Consider the following 16,619-nt stretch of genomic DNA (forward strand, 5'->3'; position numbering starts at 1 on the left):
GCTTTCTGTCGCGAGAACTCCCGGGACTCGCGCATGCTCCCCGAGTCCAACAGTAGCCATTTCCGCCCGGGGGTGGGGGCGTGGCTTGCGGCCGCCGCCAGGAGGCGCACCAGACATGCCGACGGCGGTGGGACCCCGACCTCTGCGCCTGCGCCCTGACGTCCTTCTCCCTCTGGGTGGGGGCGTGCGGCCTTGGGTGTCCCGACGCTCCGGGCGCGGGCAGTGTTTTCTGTGGAAAGTTGCACTGCGGACGCCGATAATAAATGCATTTATTTATTAACATTTGTGAAAATGCATGTCCTTTAGTGTCCCCTGGAAATCAGTGTGCAGAAAAGACTATTCAGAGTTTTATTTAGTTTTAAAAGTTTAATAACTACTTGATTTTTTAAAGTTATCCTCATTATTTTTCTGAATGCTTGTTAGCGTTTACTGACGCCTACTGTGTACCACGCAGTAGGTTCTGGTAACAAATCGGGAACAAAGTGCCAAAGGCCCCGCCTGCCCGGAGCTTACAGCATCAGGACACAAGATTACCTAACACTGATAAGAAAGTGCAGGAAAGCCAGAAGTTAATGCGAGTCGCGGCCAAGAGGATAGGGGGATGGGGAGTGTGGACGTGGGGCGGTGCACGTTGAGAGGGCGGGGTCCCAAGGTGCAGGTGCACGTGCCGGGTGTGAGGGGCCAGGTGTGTAGGCTTGAGGGGAAGAGGGCGGAGCCACAGCAAGAGCAGAAGCAAAGAGGAGGGCGGAGGTTGCAGGAGCAGAGCCGGGGAGGAAGGGGGTGGTCAGCGAGTGGAGGGGATGAATTAGGAGGAGCCAGCTAAGAACGCGGCTTTACTGTTCCTGAGACCCTGCAGAGGGTGAGTGGAAGAGTGAAGCCATCTGAGTTACCTAGAGGAAAAAAAAAAGTATATATATATATATATATATAAAATTGAGATGTAATTCACATTCTCTACAACTCACCCTTTTAAAGTGTACAACTCGGTGTTTTTAGTATATTCATAAGGTTGTGCAATCCCCACCATTTGCTAGTTTTAGTTTCGTCTCGCCCATGTAGAAACCTGGTACTCATTATTAATCACTTGCTTTCCCTCGCTCTTTCTCCAGCCCCTGGCAACCGCTAATTTACTCCTGTCTCTCTGGATTTGACAGTTCTGGACATTTCATGTAAGCGGAACCATACACTTTTGTGTGGCCTTTTGTGCCTGGCTTCTTTAACTGAGCGTAACATCTTCAAGGTTCGTCCTTGTAGCCTGTGACAGTGCTTCTTTCCTTTTTATGGGTCAGTAGTATTTCATTGTAGGGATGGACCACATTTGTGTATGCAGTCATCAGCGGATGGATCTTTCAGTTTTCTCTGCTTTTTGGCCATTATGAATATGATAAATCCCCTACGTAGGAACCTTCAAGTTGCGAACTTTCAAAGATGCGAACGTGGAACTTCCTAATGAAGACCTGATGGAATTGGAGGCCCAGAGAAAGGACAAAGAGAGACAAGAGGAAGAACAAGTAACTGAACAACCAAAGAGATTCACGATGCAGGAAATGGCAAGGGGATTTTCTTTTTTTTTTTTTCTTTTGCGGTACGCGGGCCTCTCACTGCTGTGGCCTCTCCCGTTGCGGAGCACAGGCTCCGGACGCGCAGGCTCAGCGGCCATGGCTCACGGGCCCAGCCGCTCCGCGGCATGTGGGACCCTCCCGGACCGGGGCGCGAACCCACGTCCCCTGCATCGGCAGGCGGACTCTCAACCACTGCGCCACCAGGGAAGCCCTCTGAGTTACATTTTTATAGAATCACTGGGTAGAACCCAGGAGACTCCACAGTAATCCAGATGAGAGGTGCAGCCTTCTTTTGATTTGGGGCTGTATGTAAACGAGAGGCACTGAGGATGTTTGTAAGGTCTGAAAGTTGGAGTGTCCATTGGCTGACCTGGGGAGGGTGTGGGTGGCGTTGAGGCAGGAGATAGACGGGCCCCAGTTTAGACATTTACAACTAACCTCCTGTTTATGCTTTAAAAATAAAGATAATAACAGGAACAGGATAAGCAGCTGGACTTTGTCTCCTGTGGATGCTTCAAGGGAACGGAACGGCAGAAACAGAGACGGGCTGAGCCCTGCTGGCATAAAAGACAAAGAGACCACATAGTTCTCATTCTTGGGCCAAGGAGACCCCCTCCCAGACTATGCCTGTGCAGAAAGGTTAAAGGGAGGGGGCGCTAGACCATAATATGTTCTGTTAACCTCCCAGAGACCCTTGCGCTGGAATCCATCTTGGCTAAAAGATACACGTGCACACAGGGGAGGGCCCTGAGTCAGACCAGATATGGACTCAGAGCCAGACAAAGCAAGCTGATTGGCCAGAGGAAACCTAGAAGAACTTCCCCCATATGGTTTAAACCACCCCCCAAAGCACACGCCTCTCTCTCTCTCTCTCTCTCTCAGCCTGCCTGTGCTTTCTATTCTTCTCTCCTAATAAACACTTTACTTGCCTCAATACTTTTCATCTCTTTGCTGATTCTTTCTTCAAAGCAGATGAGAGCCAGGGCCCTGCTCCTAGCCAATAGTCCCTGGTGGTCTAGTGGTTAGAATTCGGTGCTTTCACTACTGTGGTCCGGGTTCAATTCCCAGGGAACTGAGATCCCACTTCAAGCTGCCGCTCACTGTGGTCGCTCACAGCCACCTGAGGTCAGGGTGAGTCTGGGGGAGGAGCTAGTAGAGATGTTGACTGGATAGTGGGATGTGTGGACCAGGGTTCGGAACAGAGATCTGGGCGGGAAATGTGAAGTTGGGAGTATCCTGCAGATAGATGGTGTTTGTGATGGTTAATCTTATGTGTCAGCTTGACTAGGCTAAGGGGTGGCTGGATAGCTAGCAAAACATTATTTCTGGGTGTGTCTGTGGGGTGTTTCTGGCAGAGATTAGCGTTTGAATTGACTAACAGAAGCAGATGGCCTTCCCCAATTTGGGTGGCATCATCTAAACAGAACGAAAAGGCAGAGGAAGGGAGAATTCGCTCTCTCTGCTTGAACACCGTCGCCCCCCTCCACTCCCCCCCAGTTTTCAGGCCTTTAGACTCAGACTGAATCACACACCAGCTTTCCTGGTTCCCAGCTTGCAGATGGCAGACTATGGGACTTCTTGGCTTCCGTCACTGTAAGTGAGCCAATCTTACAATAAACCTTCTCATTTATCTCTGTATATCCTATTGGTTCTGTTTCTCTTGAGAATCTTGACTGATACAGTATCTAGATCACCCACAGAATGAGGTCACCAATGGAGGGAGAGGAGAATGAAAAGAGAACCAAGGTCCGAGGCCAGAGGGTGGCTACTGTAAGGGGGACATGGAGGGGCCAGGGAGGAGGCTGGCATGGGAGGGTTAAACCACATCCCCATCCGCTGGATCCCCAACCCTGCTGCCGCATTTCTTGGTCCCCTGAACGTGGCATCTCCTGACTTTACTACACATTTTGCTTCCTGCTCTGTTTTTTGCCCGTCTCCCCTGCAGAACACTGCAGAAGCGCCTAGAACACTGGCTGGCACTTCGTAGGAGCTCACAAAATATTTCTGACTGAATGAATCTTGAACAAGGCTTGGTTAATCCGAATCTTCATTAGCACAACTATCCCTGCGTCTGACCCACTACCTCGCAGTTTGTAGCTTATCTTTTCATCCTCTTTACATGATCTTTCACAGAGCAAAAAATTTAACTCTTGATGAGGTCCAGTTCATCAAATTTTCCTTTTATGGGGGGCTTCCCTGGTGGCACAGTGGTTGAGAGTCCGCCTGCCGATGCAGGGGACACGGGTTCGCGCCCCGGTCTGGGAAGATCCCACATGCCGCGGAGCGGCTGGGCCCGTGAGCCATGGCCGCTGGGCCTGCGCGTCCGGAGCCTGTGCTCCGCAACGGGAGAGGCCACAACGGTGAGAGGCCCACGCACTGCAAAAAAAAAAAAAAATTTATAAATTTTCCTTTTATGGATTTGATGGTTGTAAGGCTATTCAAATAGTCTATTTCATCTTAACTGTGTTTTGGTAGTTTGTGCAGTTTTGAGGAATTTGTCCATTTTTCTAAGCCTTAGACTTTTTGAGCATGGTGATTTGTAGTATTCCCTTATTTTATGTCTCAGTCCATTTTGTGCTGCTCTAGAAAAGTACCATAGACTGGGTGGCTTACACACAACAGAATTTTATTTCTCATGGTTCTGGAGCCTGGATGTCTGTGATCAGGTGCTAGCAGTGTCACATTCTGGTGAGGGCCTGTTCCAGAGTGCAGACTCTGAGTTCTCATTGTAGCCTCACATGGAGAAGAACAGAGAGGGAAGCAAATTCTCTCCAGACTCTTTTAAAGGCACTAATTCCATCATGGGGGCCCCACCTTTGAGCACTATCACAGGGGGAGAGGGTAGAGTTTCAACATATGAATTTTGGGGGAACACATTCAGTCTGTAACATTATCCTTTTAATGGCTATGAGACCTATAATGAACCCTCAGTTTCATTCCTGAAATTGGTGATTTGTGTCTTCTCTAAGTTTCTCTGTCTTGCTAGAGGTTTATTGATTTTATTTATTTGTAATGAACCAGCTTTTTGTTTCAATGATTTTTCTCTATCCCCCCCTCCACTTTTTCTTTCATTTTTTTTTTTTTTTTTTTTTTTTTTTTTTATTTTTTGCTTGTCTTGGCTATTTTTTATTTCCCTCTCCTTGCTTTGGATTTATTTTGCTCTTTTTTTGTTCTAGTTTGTTGAGGTGGGCACATAGGCTATTTATTTCTAAGGTAAGCGTTTAGTTTTATGGATTTTCCTTTCAACATTACTTTAGCTTTGTCTCGCAAATTTTGATATGCTGTGTTTTCATTTTCATTCATTTCTATGTATTGTTATTTCCTCTGGGACTTTCTCTTTGGCCCATGGATTATTTGGAAGTATGCTGTGTAACGTACGTGTGTTTATAGAGATTTTCCTGTTGTCTTTCTGTCATTGATTCCTACTTTGATTCCCTTATGGCAGAGAACACACTCTGGATGGTTTCAATTCTTTTAAACTTATTGAGCTTGTTTTAGGGCCCAGTATGTGGTCTGTCTTGGTAAGTGTTCCCTGGGTTCTTGAGAGAAAAAAAGGGTGCTCTGTTGTCATTGGGTGGCATGTCTATAGATGTCAAATAAGTCCTGGAACACGCCCCCCCCTCCAGCCCGCCCCAGGCTCCTTCTCATGCCTTCCAAGTATTCTGATAGAAGTTCTGCCCACCTAAAGGATTTCTCTTCACCGCTGTCCCTCAGGGATGCCTCAGAGAGGGGCTGTGGTGCTGCAACCGTCCACTTTCAGGGAGTGCCTGTGTATCATGTAGAACCCCCCATAAACCAGGCCTGATTGTTCTCTTCCTCTGTCAACTGATCATAGGGAACTCCCCGTGAAGCCACAGGTGAACATGAGTGTACAACTGTCTGTTTGAGTCCCTGCTTTAAATTCTTTTGTTTATATATCCAGAAGTGGAATTGCTGGATCATACGGTCATTCTATGTTTAATTTTTTTGAAAAACCATCCAAGTGTTTCCCGTAGCAGCCGCACCACTTTACATTCCTAACAGCAATGCACAAGGGTTCCAGTTTCTCCCCAGCCTCACCAACTCTTATTATTTTGTGTTTGTTGGATAATGGGCTTCCTAATGGGTGTGTAGTGGTGTCTCGTGGGTTTGATTTGCGTTTCCCTGATGACCATCTTGAGTATCTTTTCATGTGCCTATTGCCCATTTGTATGTCTCCTCTGGAGAAATGCCTATTCAAGGCCTCTGCGCACTTTTAACTGGGTTGCTTGTCTTTTTCTTGCTCAGTTGAAAGGGATCCTTATATATTCCGAATATAAACCCCTAATCAGAAACATGGTTTGCAAATATGTTCTCCCATTTTGTGAATTGCTGTTTCACTGTTGATTGGTTATCCTTTGATGCAAAAAATTCTTAAATTTTGACGAAGTCCAGTTTATGTGTTTTCCTTTCACTTGACATTGTCTCTTTAAAAAAAGAAACGAGAAGCCCGCGCGCCACAACGAAGAGTAGCCCCGGCTCGCTGCACCTAGAGAAAGCCCACGCACAGCGACGAAGACCCAGTGCAGCCAGAAATAAATAAAATTTTCAAAAAAAAAGAAAGAACGTGCATCTTTTGCCTGTTTCATGGATGAACATTGGTCTTTATTCATGAGGACGGCGAACAGAGTTGCTTTCCTTTCTTTTTCTCCTGTGTCGTCTCGGTGTGCTCCGGGATCTTTCTTTTTGTTTGTTTTGGTCTTTCTCATTCCTTTTGAAGTCTCTCCTTAGATATCTGGGGATTCTGGGCTTTGCTTGGGGGTAGTTAGTTGTTTCCCAAAAAAAACCCTCCTTCCTGGGGGCAGGGGTACATGGTGGACAGGACAATGGCCCCCAAGGTGTCCAATCCCAATTCCCAGACCTTGTGAACGAGTTAGTTTACACGGCAGGAGTGACTTTGCAGGTGTGATGAAGATGAAGGACTTTGAGATGGGGCGATCATCCTGGGTTATCCCAGGGACCCAACCCATCACGGTCCTCATGAGCGGAGAGCTGGAGAGACAGCCGCGGGAGAAGGACTGGCCTGGAGATGGCGGGAGGGGCCCAGCCCTGCCCGCGCCTTCCTCTTAGCCCAGTGAGACTTGTGTCAGACATCTGGCCCACGGAACTGTAAGGTAGTACGTTGGTGTTTTAAGCCACTGGGTTCGGGGTCATCTGCCCCGGCCACAAACAGAAAACCAACACAGACCGCCGCACGTGCTGGGTCTCTTTCTTCCCTAAGGGCAGTTCCCACAGACAGCCAGCAGGAGGCGGCAGCCACCCACAAGCGAAACCAGACAAACACTCCTGCTGAGGTCAGGATAGCGATCAGGACGGTGACAGCTGGGTGAGGAGGGCTGACCGGAGGGGAGCGCCAAGGGAGGCTTCTTGGGTGCTGTAACATTCTGAGTCCGGACTGCAGAGCTGTGTGCTTTCTGGGGAAATTGATTGTATACGCAAGACCTGTGTAGTTTTCTGTGTGTTACACTTCAATAAAAAATGTTGGGCGGGAGGGGGCTTCCGTAGTGGCGCAGTGGTTAAGAGTCCGCCTGCCGATGCAGGGGACACGGGTTCGTGCCCCGATCCGGAAGGATCCCACGTGCTGTGGAGCGGCTGGGCCCGTGAGCCATGGCCGCTGAGCCTGCGCGTCCGGAGCCTGTGCTCCGCAACGGGAGAGGCCACAGCGGTGAGAGGCCTGCGTACCGCAAAAAAAAAAAAAGTGTTGGGGGAGAGATGAAGGGGACGGGAAAGGAAGGGATGGGGGCAGCGGAGAGGGGACAGCAGGAATGGACACGCTAAATAAATTACCTGGCAGAGCTCAGGAAAGCAGACCTTAGTATGTACAAGGTTGCCTTTTTCCCAGGGGTGCATCCTGACGGGCTCTCGGCAGGGGCAATGTCCACCAGCCCTTCTGAGCAAACCAGGCTTAAAATGCTTGTGCTGAGCCAAGTCGGTGTCTCTGGGCAACAGATGTATCTTTGCTACAGGCTTCTCTGACAAAGGCTGTGAGTGAGCAGGGGGTGGGCTACTTGCTGTGGGCATATCTGTGGTCCAGAGGGCACCACACCTTCCCTCCCATGGGCCCCTCACCTCCTCCACCACCATCCCTGTCAGCTTGACTTAGAGGTCCACTTGGCTCAAAGGCAGAAAGGCCTAGTCATCAGGCTTTTTGCCATCCATCCATCCATTCAAATGTCCATCCATCCATCCATCCATCCATCCATTCAAATGTCTATCCATCCATCCATCCAAATGTCCATCCACCCATCCATCTAACTACCCAACCATCCAACCATTCACCCATCCACCCATCCACTCATTCATCTATCCTTCCATCCATTCAAATGTCCATCCATCCATCCATCCATCCATCCATTCAAATGTCTATCCATCCATCCAAATGTTCATCCATCCATTCAAATGTCCATCCATCCATCCATCCATTCAAATGTCCATCCATCCATCCATTCAAATATCCATCCATCCATCCATCCATCCATGCAAATGTCCATGCATCCATCCATCTTTCATTTCTCCCTCCCTCCCTCCCATATCCATCCACCCATCCACCCATCCATCCATCCATCCATCCATCCCTCACTCACTCACTTATTCATTCATTCAGCACTTTCTGGTGCCCCCTCCATGCCTGGCACTGTCAGTGCTGCTTCCTGGCCTCTTTTCTGGCAAGTGTTAGCATTTCTCTACTTTGCTGTGGCTCTTACAAAACATGGATGAGTGAATGAGTGTTGCCGAAGTGTGGGGCACACACCACCTGTGGTGGGGGGGACGGGAACCTGCAGGTGAAAGTGTGTGTGTGCTGGGGATGTGGGTGCCAGGGCCAGGGGCTCTGATTGCAGCCTTGGGCCAGGGACAGCCCTGTCTCAGGCACACACCTTGGCCAAGCTCAGTTCCAGGGAAGCCCACAGCTGGTCCTGGATCCCAGGAAAGGGACTGGGCCTGCGGCTTGTCTCGAAGGGCCAATGACTCCAGGAGCTGCAGTCACAGCCACCCCCTCAGCCAGTGGGAGAGTGGGGAGAGGGGCTGTGATTGTCAGAAAGGACATGCACTTTCTAAAGAAGAAGGGCCACCACCGGTCTCCAGTCGAGTGCAAGAATGTGACATGGTGAAAAATACAGCTGTGTCATCAGATGGCGTGATTTTTCAAGAGAACATACAAATCTGGATTTCTTTGTGTATGTACCAGGTTTTTATATATTAAATTAACTTAAAAAATTTAACAAGCACTGAAGCTAACAAACAGAGGTATCTTGGGCTGATTGCAGCTCACAGCAGCCTCCACCTTCAAGACAGCTGCTGAGTCCCCATAAAAGATGCTGGCATGAGTGCCCCCCGCCCCAGACCTCAGGCCCCCTGCAGGCCCTGGTCCTTCACTGTCTGTGCTTGGGGGCCCAGCCCTGCCCAGCTCCTGCCACACCACTCCAGGGACCAGAAGCAGAAACTGTTCAGTGCTGGGTGCCAGGGGCCTGGGTCCAAGGGATGGCTGTGTAGCCAGCTTGCTGTGTGACCGGAGCAGAGCCCTGACCCTCTCTGGGCTTCACTGTGTCCATCTGTGAAACACTGGGACCGTCTGACCAGTTCATCTCTGGGGGTCCTTTGGCTGCCAGATCCCAGGTCTTTGTGATGTTAATCTGTTGGCTTTCTTCCACCCACCTCTACCACCCTCGTCCAAATCCAATTATTGCTCATCTGAATTTCTGCAACTCTCTGTGGCTCCCCACCCCACTGCAGTGTCCATCCAAAGCCACCAAGACCTCAAAACGTGAGTCAGGTCCATCACTGCGCTGGTTAAGACCGCTGGTTAAGACCGCCAGACCCTGCCGTGGACTTACCGCCAAGCTTGAGGTCCTCACTAAGCCGGGGGCTGGTGCGACTTGGTCCCCGATTCCTGCCTCGTCTCCTGCCCCCGCCCCCCCGTGCCTCCCGTCCAGACGTGATGAACTTCTTGAAGCTCCTCCAACTCACCCAGCACACCGCTGCCTCAGGGCCTTTGCACATGCACTCTGCTGCCTGAACCATCCTGCCTTCCTCCAGGGTTTTACATTCTGGCTGCTCCTTGTTCAGACTCCAGGGGCCTCCCTGCCCAGCTTGGTCACTCTGAGTGACTCTCAGTCACACCCCTGTTTCATTTTCATCAGCGCCCCTTCCTTCCTCTGAGATGATCTGGTGCTGGGTTCATTTTCTTGTTCAGCCTCTGATGCCCACTGCAAGAGGTCATCCCCTGAGGGAAGGGGCCGTGTCTGCCTTGCTCGCGGCTTCATCTTGAACGTTGCCTGGATGGATCTCTCTAAGGGGTGCCAAGGAGCCCCGTGATCTTGGGCAAGTCACCTCCCCACTCTGAGACTGTTTGCTCATGTACTCACTGGGGCCAAAGATCCTCCCCCGGGAGGACCCATGAAAAGGGAGGGCTTCCGGCGATGCTGGCCCTGGGAGCCACCCTCATCAGCACTAAGGAAGAGGTTCCAAAGCTTTAGAAGGAACTTTTATTTTTTAATTTATTTTTGGGCCGCCTTGCACAGCATATGGGATCTTAGTTCCCCGACCAGGGATTGAACCCTCACCCCCTGCAGTGGAAGCGCAGAGTCTTAACCACTGGACTGCCAGCAAATTCCCCAGAAGGACATTCTTGACCGAGCCGCAGCCAGGGCCTCGTGAGCTTGGATTTGCTGAGATTTCCCTGGGGACACAGCAGCACAAGGGGCGCCCGAGGCCCTCCCTGGCCCTGCGAGTGTGCGGGTCGAGGTCTTGCTGACGTTTGAGTGCGAAAGATAGTCTTTCTTTCATGAAATGATGGTGATTATAGGTAATGAATTAAAGAAAAAGTGCCCCCACTGGCCCCAATGAAAGCACTGGCAACCCTGGGATGGTCCCAAAAAGGTTTGGGGGAAATTTTAGGTCCACAAAATCCAAAATACTAAAAACTCTTGTCGGGTTGCAGGCACCAGGGGTTGGGATCTGGGTATTGTGGAAGAGGCTGCTGGGAAGGTGTGACCACAATTCCCCCCTCCCCGGCGCACATACGTGTACAGGCATGCACACACACACACAAACAACACAGAAACGCACATGCACGCAAACCACACACATGTGCACACACACACCCACGCACATACTCGTGGACAGACAACGTCCCGGGAACATCCTGAACGAGCCATGTGTCTGGGGCTGAGGGTGTCGAGGTTTATGGGTCCCTCCGCATGTGCAGGTCCAACCACGGGGCTCTGGGCTTGGCTTGCCCCTCGAGTTTCCTGGGGCAGAAGTCACGTGGACAGGCTTTGAGAGGAAGGTGTCATGTATGCAAATTTATTCAGACGAGCGTTCAGCCACGGTCCTCTGTGGATTTGTGTACACTCACCTTTTTAAAAAAAAGAACGGTTTCCATAAAAGGTTTTTTGGTAATCACCTCATTTTTAATACAATGTTTATATACAAAAAACCCCATTTCAAACCACTTACTGTACAAGAGAAAGGAGAAGCATCAGATTGCATGACTTTAGCAAATAACAAAAATCTGCTACGCCTACGGACCTCCCCCCCTAGTTGACAGCTCACGGGAATGTCAGCGTCTCACTGACCGCACGTTCAAGACAGACACGTTTATCTTTTCGTCCCTCCCTTTGGGGAAACATTTCTTTTATGTTTCTCTGGGTGCTTGAGAAATTTCAGATCATTGGTTAGTATAATGGCTGCAAATTGAGATCATTCTTATCAGCTATGAGATTTGTTTTCACAAGCTTTTAAAATGATAATAGTCCAACAGTAACATTCCTGTAAGTAAAAATATAGAGAAGTGTTACCAAAATAGAAGCCTTTATTAATAAAAGTCTTTGGTATTAACAGTATTTTAAATTCCTCTCGATATTTGGTTAGCTAATAAAATAAAAGCCTTCCGCCTTTGAGCTACAGAGAAAAAACCCTTACATCCACTGTAGAATTGATTTTAAAGAAAGCCCAATAAATATTCTGAAGCTGCAGAAGTACCCCCCAGAAGCCTTAAGACTTCTTGCAACCCTGAAGCCGTCTGCAGAAACGCCTCCGAGGTCATAATCCCTCACCGCCCGTTTTTCTGTCACCCTGAGGTGGGCGAGGCACGTGGCTGCTGGTGGGGACCCCAGAGGTGCCGGTCACTGCTCATTCAGGACACCTGCACCCCGCTAGTTCTCCAAGAGTAAATTCAGAGCTTCCTGGCCCTCTGAGTGGACAGAGCCAGGGCACCTCTCTTTCTGACCAGTGTCTCGGTTTCTGAACCCAGGGAAGGAAAAGGTGATGAAAAATCTCACTTTTCCAACCTAGAGGCAGGTGATGTCTTTTGGAACTGGTGTCAGCATCGTTTATTCCTTATCCACTTCTCTGTTTGCCCTCAAATCTCGCACCAGCTTTTGTCTAATGCCTTGGAATACCACCTCGCCTCTCTCTTAAGGCATCAGGAGGATTAAAGAAGATGTCTTCTGGGAGCTGCTTCTCACCACTAACGGCCAAGGAGACCCCAGACTCCAAGCATCGCTTCTGCAACGCGCCTGCATCCGCTGTGTATCACCCTGTCCCCAGCAATCATTCTGATCAACCTTGAATCCTAAAGATAACAGAATTCCCTGCCTAAAGGTTTTGTGCAAAAACAAGAAAAAAACAAACAAACAAACAGAAAAAGACGGGGAAAGGTTGTGCTATCAGAAGAAAGTGGTCTTCCAGGCCTGCCACAAACCCAGGAGCCACTGGGCCAGGGGGCTGTGAGAAGTCGCCTGCCCCGGGAGAGGGCGCGCGTCATCGATGGGGATGCCCGGCAGCTACGGGGCGCCCCCGGGGAAGTCGGGGCTGTCCGGAGGGGCAGGAGGGGTGGGGCTGTGGTTGTTGAAGGGCTCCGCCTTCTTCCGGTCCTTCTCCATCCACGTGTCCAGCAGCTGCTGTTTGCCCTGCTCCTCCCTCATGAATAGCTCCACCATGAGCACCTTCTCCTTGTGCATCTGCTGGCTGATGTCCTTGGGGATGTCAGGGATGACCCAGTCCACAAAGTCGCTCATGAACATGACCAGGTTCTGGAAGGAGAGTCAGCATCAGGCAGTGGGAAGGAGGACCTGGGAGGCACTGCCGCTTCCACCTGCACCCCAGCTGGCAGTGCCTTGCCCCGTCACACCCCGGCCCTGGGACCTCAGACACACCTGGACTTCCCAGGCCTCGGTTTCCCAGAAGGTATAAATGAAACAGGAAACCAGCCACGGGGGACCTCTGGTGGCCGACTTTCTTGAAAGAATCTGAGCTCAGTAAACGGGAAACGTCTCTGAGTGATTCTGAATCTCTTGGCTGGGAGGCTTGAGAAATGATGTGATTGGTTACCCATCACCAAATATAACAAGTGTTAAGGCTTTAAGGGAGAATAGTCAAAATACAAAGAGGCCAGAAACGCAGGGAGCTTAAACTGTCTCTGATGATTCCGCAGGCCCTTCGGCCATTTGTCAGGTCTCCCGGGATCACCCTGAACGTCTGCCGCTACCCTGGATGCGTTCCTGGTCCATAGGGTGCAAATGAGTTGGCTTTCGTGGAAAAACAGAAATCTCTGGTTTTTAAACTTCCATCTGACCGGCACTTGTTAGTACGTATGGCTGAGTTAGTCACCTTGTCACGGAAGGTGCTGGTGCCCCCCCATCCGCCATCACCCTTCTGGGTTGACGCTCCCCAGCTGCGGTGGGTGCTGGCCGCTAAAGCTCACAGAGGCTCGTCTCCAGGGAACCATCCCCCCAGTCTCCCTGTTCCCAGCCTGGATGGTTGCAGCCAATGACTGGCCAGGTGGGCAGACTAAAGGCCCTCTTTTGCGTCAAGGTGGGCCCACGTGTGTGGTGGGATTCATGCTCCAGCCCAGACACCCTCCCAGCCGAGCTCCGTGCCCCCAGCCCCTTGCAGGCCCTTCCCTCAATGACCGGCTTGCACCAGAATCCTTGACTCAGGTTCTGCTTCTGGGGAACTGGGCCCCAGACACTAGTTCTGGCTCCAGAGGGTTATGGAAAGCTGGCGGACAAGGCAGTGGGGCCTCGGGGGCCGGAAGCCCTGCCAGGGGCCACACTGTGTAGAAGGGGCAGGGCTGGGGCTTGAACCCAGTTCCTGGATTCCAGGTTCTGGGGGCCACACAGGAGGGCAAACCCAGCATGGCCTCCCCGGCTGGGACCTCAGGGCCGCGTGCGTCAGCTACTCCCCAGTCTGGGGCCCTGTCCACTGGGGATCGCTCGGGCCTCAGAGTTAGCCCCACTCCCCAGAGACTGGGCCAGGCGGGGCCAGGTCCCCTGCCTGCTGTGGGGGGGCAGGGGGGCACTGGTATCAGCTGGGAGCTCACTGCCCTCCTGTCCCTCCCTGCCAGCCCTGTCCACTGGGGTGCGTCTCCTGCTGCACAGTGATAGGGGAGACTGAGGTCTCCTTCGATAAAGATGCCTTGCATTTAACTAAACCTGCGTTCCCTGAATGACCCTAGTCCTTCTGGAACCCCCCTCCCGCCTTCCTTTAACTGAGGAGGGGCTGGGACCTGTCCTTGCCCAGGGCCTGGGGTCACCAGTACTCCCCACCCTTGGGTGCCCAGGGCAAGTCCTCCAGCCCCCAAGCCCCAGATGCCGGCCAGCTCCTGTCCTCCTGACCCTGTTCTGGGCATAGAGCACCTCCTCGGTGCCTCAATTCCCAAACCTTCTGGAAGCAGACAGGACCCTCGCACCTGGAAGACGATGACAAAGGCCAGCCGGGCGGCCAGGACGGCCCAGAAGTCCTTGGAGACGTCGTACTTGTGTTCCGACCATGGTGGCTCCCGGTAGTCTTTGTACCTGCAAAATGGAGTTGGGTCTCTGAGAGGAACTGGGGTCTGGCCGCACAGAGGGGCTTGTGAGTGTCAGGAAAGCCTGAGTCGGACCCTGGGCCAACTGTAGGACAGCACCCTCCCTGGAGGAAGAGGCCCCCCTCCAGCCCACTCACACGCCCAGGGAGTCTCCCCATGTTGGAGGGGGTGCCAGCACCCACGTGGGCTGGGCAGGCCAGAGCGGCGTCCCCATAAGTCCAGCCATGGGCCCACAGAAAGAGGCTCCGGGACCATCTGGTCCAGGGGTTCCAAACTTTTGAAGGCAGTGGAGCCCATTTTCTAAAAAGAAATCCCACCTGAGACTCTGGTAGGTCACACAAAGCAAGTGGGGCCTCCCTGGTTGAAGAGGGGTGGGGTCCCTAAGCCTAGAGACTCAACCCAACCCCCATCATCCACAAAACTCCAGGCAGGGCTCCCTGAAATCCAGTTCTCCAGTCTCGACCTTCTCTGTAGGGGAAACTATTGGAAAAAATGAAACGTTTTCTCAAAGTAGCCCTTGTACGACATTAACCATGCAGTTAGTGTGGTCAGGGCACCAGGGAACTGTCCCCAGGCCCGCCCTGCCCCACGGGGCCCAGCGCCCGAGGGGCATGTCTCTCCCTCTCCCAACTGTTAGCTCCTTATCTCCGTGTAATAAATACCAACCCGGCCCTCTTCTCATCACTTCCAGACATTGCCCATGAGCGCCTGCTGGGAGACAAGGTTGCTTACTTCCCTGGCCCCCAAGGTCCCACCTCTGTCCCTTGTGCAGCGGGAGTGGTGGGTGCCTCCTGGGCTTTAGGTCTGCCTTTTTCTCAGAGGCCCAGAGATGCCTGATGTGGGGCAGAGTGAGGATGAGAACCCGGGTTCTGTCCCCACCAACCGCCCCAAAATTTGGGAGGTGCTTGGTTTTAACGGGGCTGACCCCCTCTGTGTGGGAAAAGCTTCCCTAAAGCCGTGTGAGGAAGCCATGGCCGGGGCGGTTTCTAGGTGCTGGGCTGCAGCTGTGCCCTGCTGGTTACTGAAAAGCTGAGGCCCAGGTGGGGAGACCAGGAGAGGAGGCACCTAGCTCTGTGGGCACAGGCCTCGCATAGACCCAGAGCCGGCTCCCGCCTTGCTGTGCATCCCTGCTCCATCGCTTGTCCTCTCTGGGCCTCGGTCTGGCATTCCCTCACTTAGTCATGTCGCAAGTATTTATTGAGCAGCTACTGCATGCCCCTGCATTCCAGGGGCAGAGCTTGCGGGGGGCACAGACAGGGCCCCTCACCCACAGAGCTTTGTGTCTGAGGGAGCTGGATGGGAGCCTCGGAGGGCCTGTTCAGAGCTAAGCTGCCAACCCCAGAGACAGGATTGGGCTGGGAACACACCCTCTGGTGCCAGCTGCTGAGCCATGCAGAAGATGCACCACCTGATCTCCGATGGGAACAGGCATCCCCTGTTCTCCCAGTGTCAGAAGCCACACACATTTTCTCTTCCCTCTTCTTTCTGTTCTCAAGGCCAGTTGCACCAGGATGCTGGGAAATGTGTTTGGGTCACCTGGCAAACTCCTATGCATCCCTCAAAGCCCACTTACACAAGAACCGTCCAGATGCCAACCCCCACCACCTGCACTGGCCTCTATCAGAGATGATCTTACAGTTTTCCTTGCTTTGCTCTTGTGCTAAGCCTGCCAGCTCTCCCTGGGGAGAATAATAATGCCCTCTCTGGGGCTGCTGTGAGCATTCAATGAGACCACGTCTGTTTCAGTGCAGGAATAAATGGTAGCCAGCAGGGGTCACAGCGCTCAGCTCTGCTAAGCTGCCTCTCCCATTCCTGCTGCCCCAGGCTGGGCTGGGTGCTGCTCCTTTGGGAGGCAGCTTGACAGGGGAGCGGCCGGCAGCACGGAGCTCACGGCACCTGCAGCACTTAATAGTGGGCAACGGTCGGGTGGGCCTGGCTAAAGCCCAAATCCCAGGGAGCAGAGTGGACTGGCCCATGGCCTTCCTTCTCTGTGGGGGTAAAAGTAACAAGGTTCTCACTTAAAAACCAGGTCTTTGCTCTGTCTCCTTGGCCTCCCCCTGCGTGGCCAGGACTCCTGACCGATGCATGGATGGGGAGGTGCTTCCGGGGGCTGGATGCCCGATGCCCGATTCTTACCCAGGAAACACCAACACTGACATTTCTGAGGGAATTTATAATAAAATGACCACCTATATCCCTGCCTTCTTTGTTCTAAATCATTCTTCCTCTCA

The 16,619-nt window shown here is 52.1% G+C and overlaps 1 protein-coding gene and 1 long non-coding RNA gene across 2 annotated transcripts in view; one reads left to right on the top strand and one right to left on the bottom strand.

Annotated features, from left to right (window-relative positions):
- The first annotated feature begins 2,450 nt into the window (after positions 1 to 2,450).
- Positions 2,451 to 6,055, top strand: LOC112402340 (uncharacterized). Its single transcript, XR_003003694.1, has 4 exons — positions 2,451 to 2,693; positions 3,060 to 3,155; positions 4,739 to 4,775; positions 6,020 to 6,055. It is a non-coding gene; the product is annotated as an uncharacterized LOC112402340 (long non-coding RNA).
- A 4,919-nt stretch (positions 6,056 to 10,974) lies between these two features.
- ANO1 (anoctamin 1) overlaps positions 10,975 to 16,619 on the bottom strand; it is an 84,789-nt gene continuing 79,144 nt past the window's right edge. The window contains exons 25-26 of the mRNA XM_024749273.1: positions 14,272 to 14,377; positions 10,975 to 12,613 (exon numbers count right to left, since the gene is read on the bottom strand). Coding sequence (XP_024605041.1) covers positions 12,365 to 12,613; positions 14,272 to 14,377 — 355 coding nt within the window. The 3' untranslated portion in view covers positions 10,975 to 12,364. The remainder of the gene's footprint in view (positions 12,614 to 14,271; positions 14,378 to 16,619) is intronic.

This window comes from Neophocaena asiaeorientalis, unplaced genomic scaffold, assembly GCF_003031525.2.
Source record: "Neophocaena asiaeorientalis asiaeorientalis breed wild unplaced genomic scaffold, Neophocaena_asiaeorientalis_V1.1 scaffold43, whole genome shotgun sequence".
Classification (NCBI taxonomy): Eukaryota; Metazoa; Chordata; class Mammalia; order Artiodactyla; family Phocoenidae; genus Neophocaena; species Neophocaena asiaeorientalis.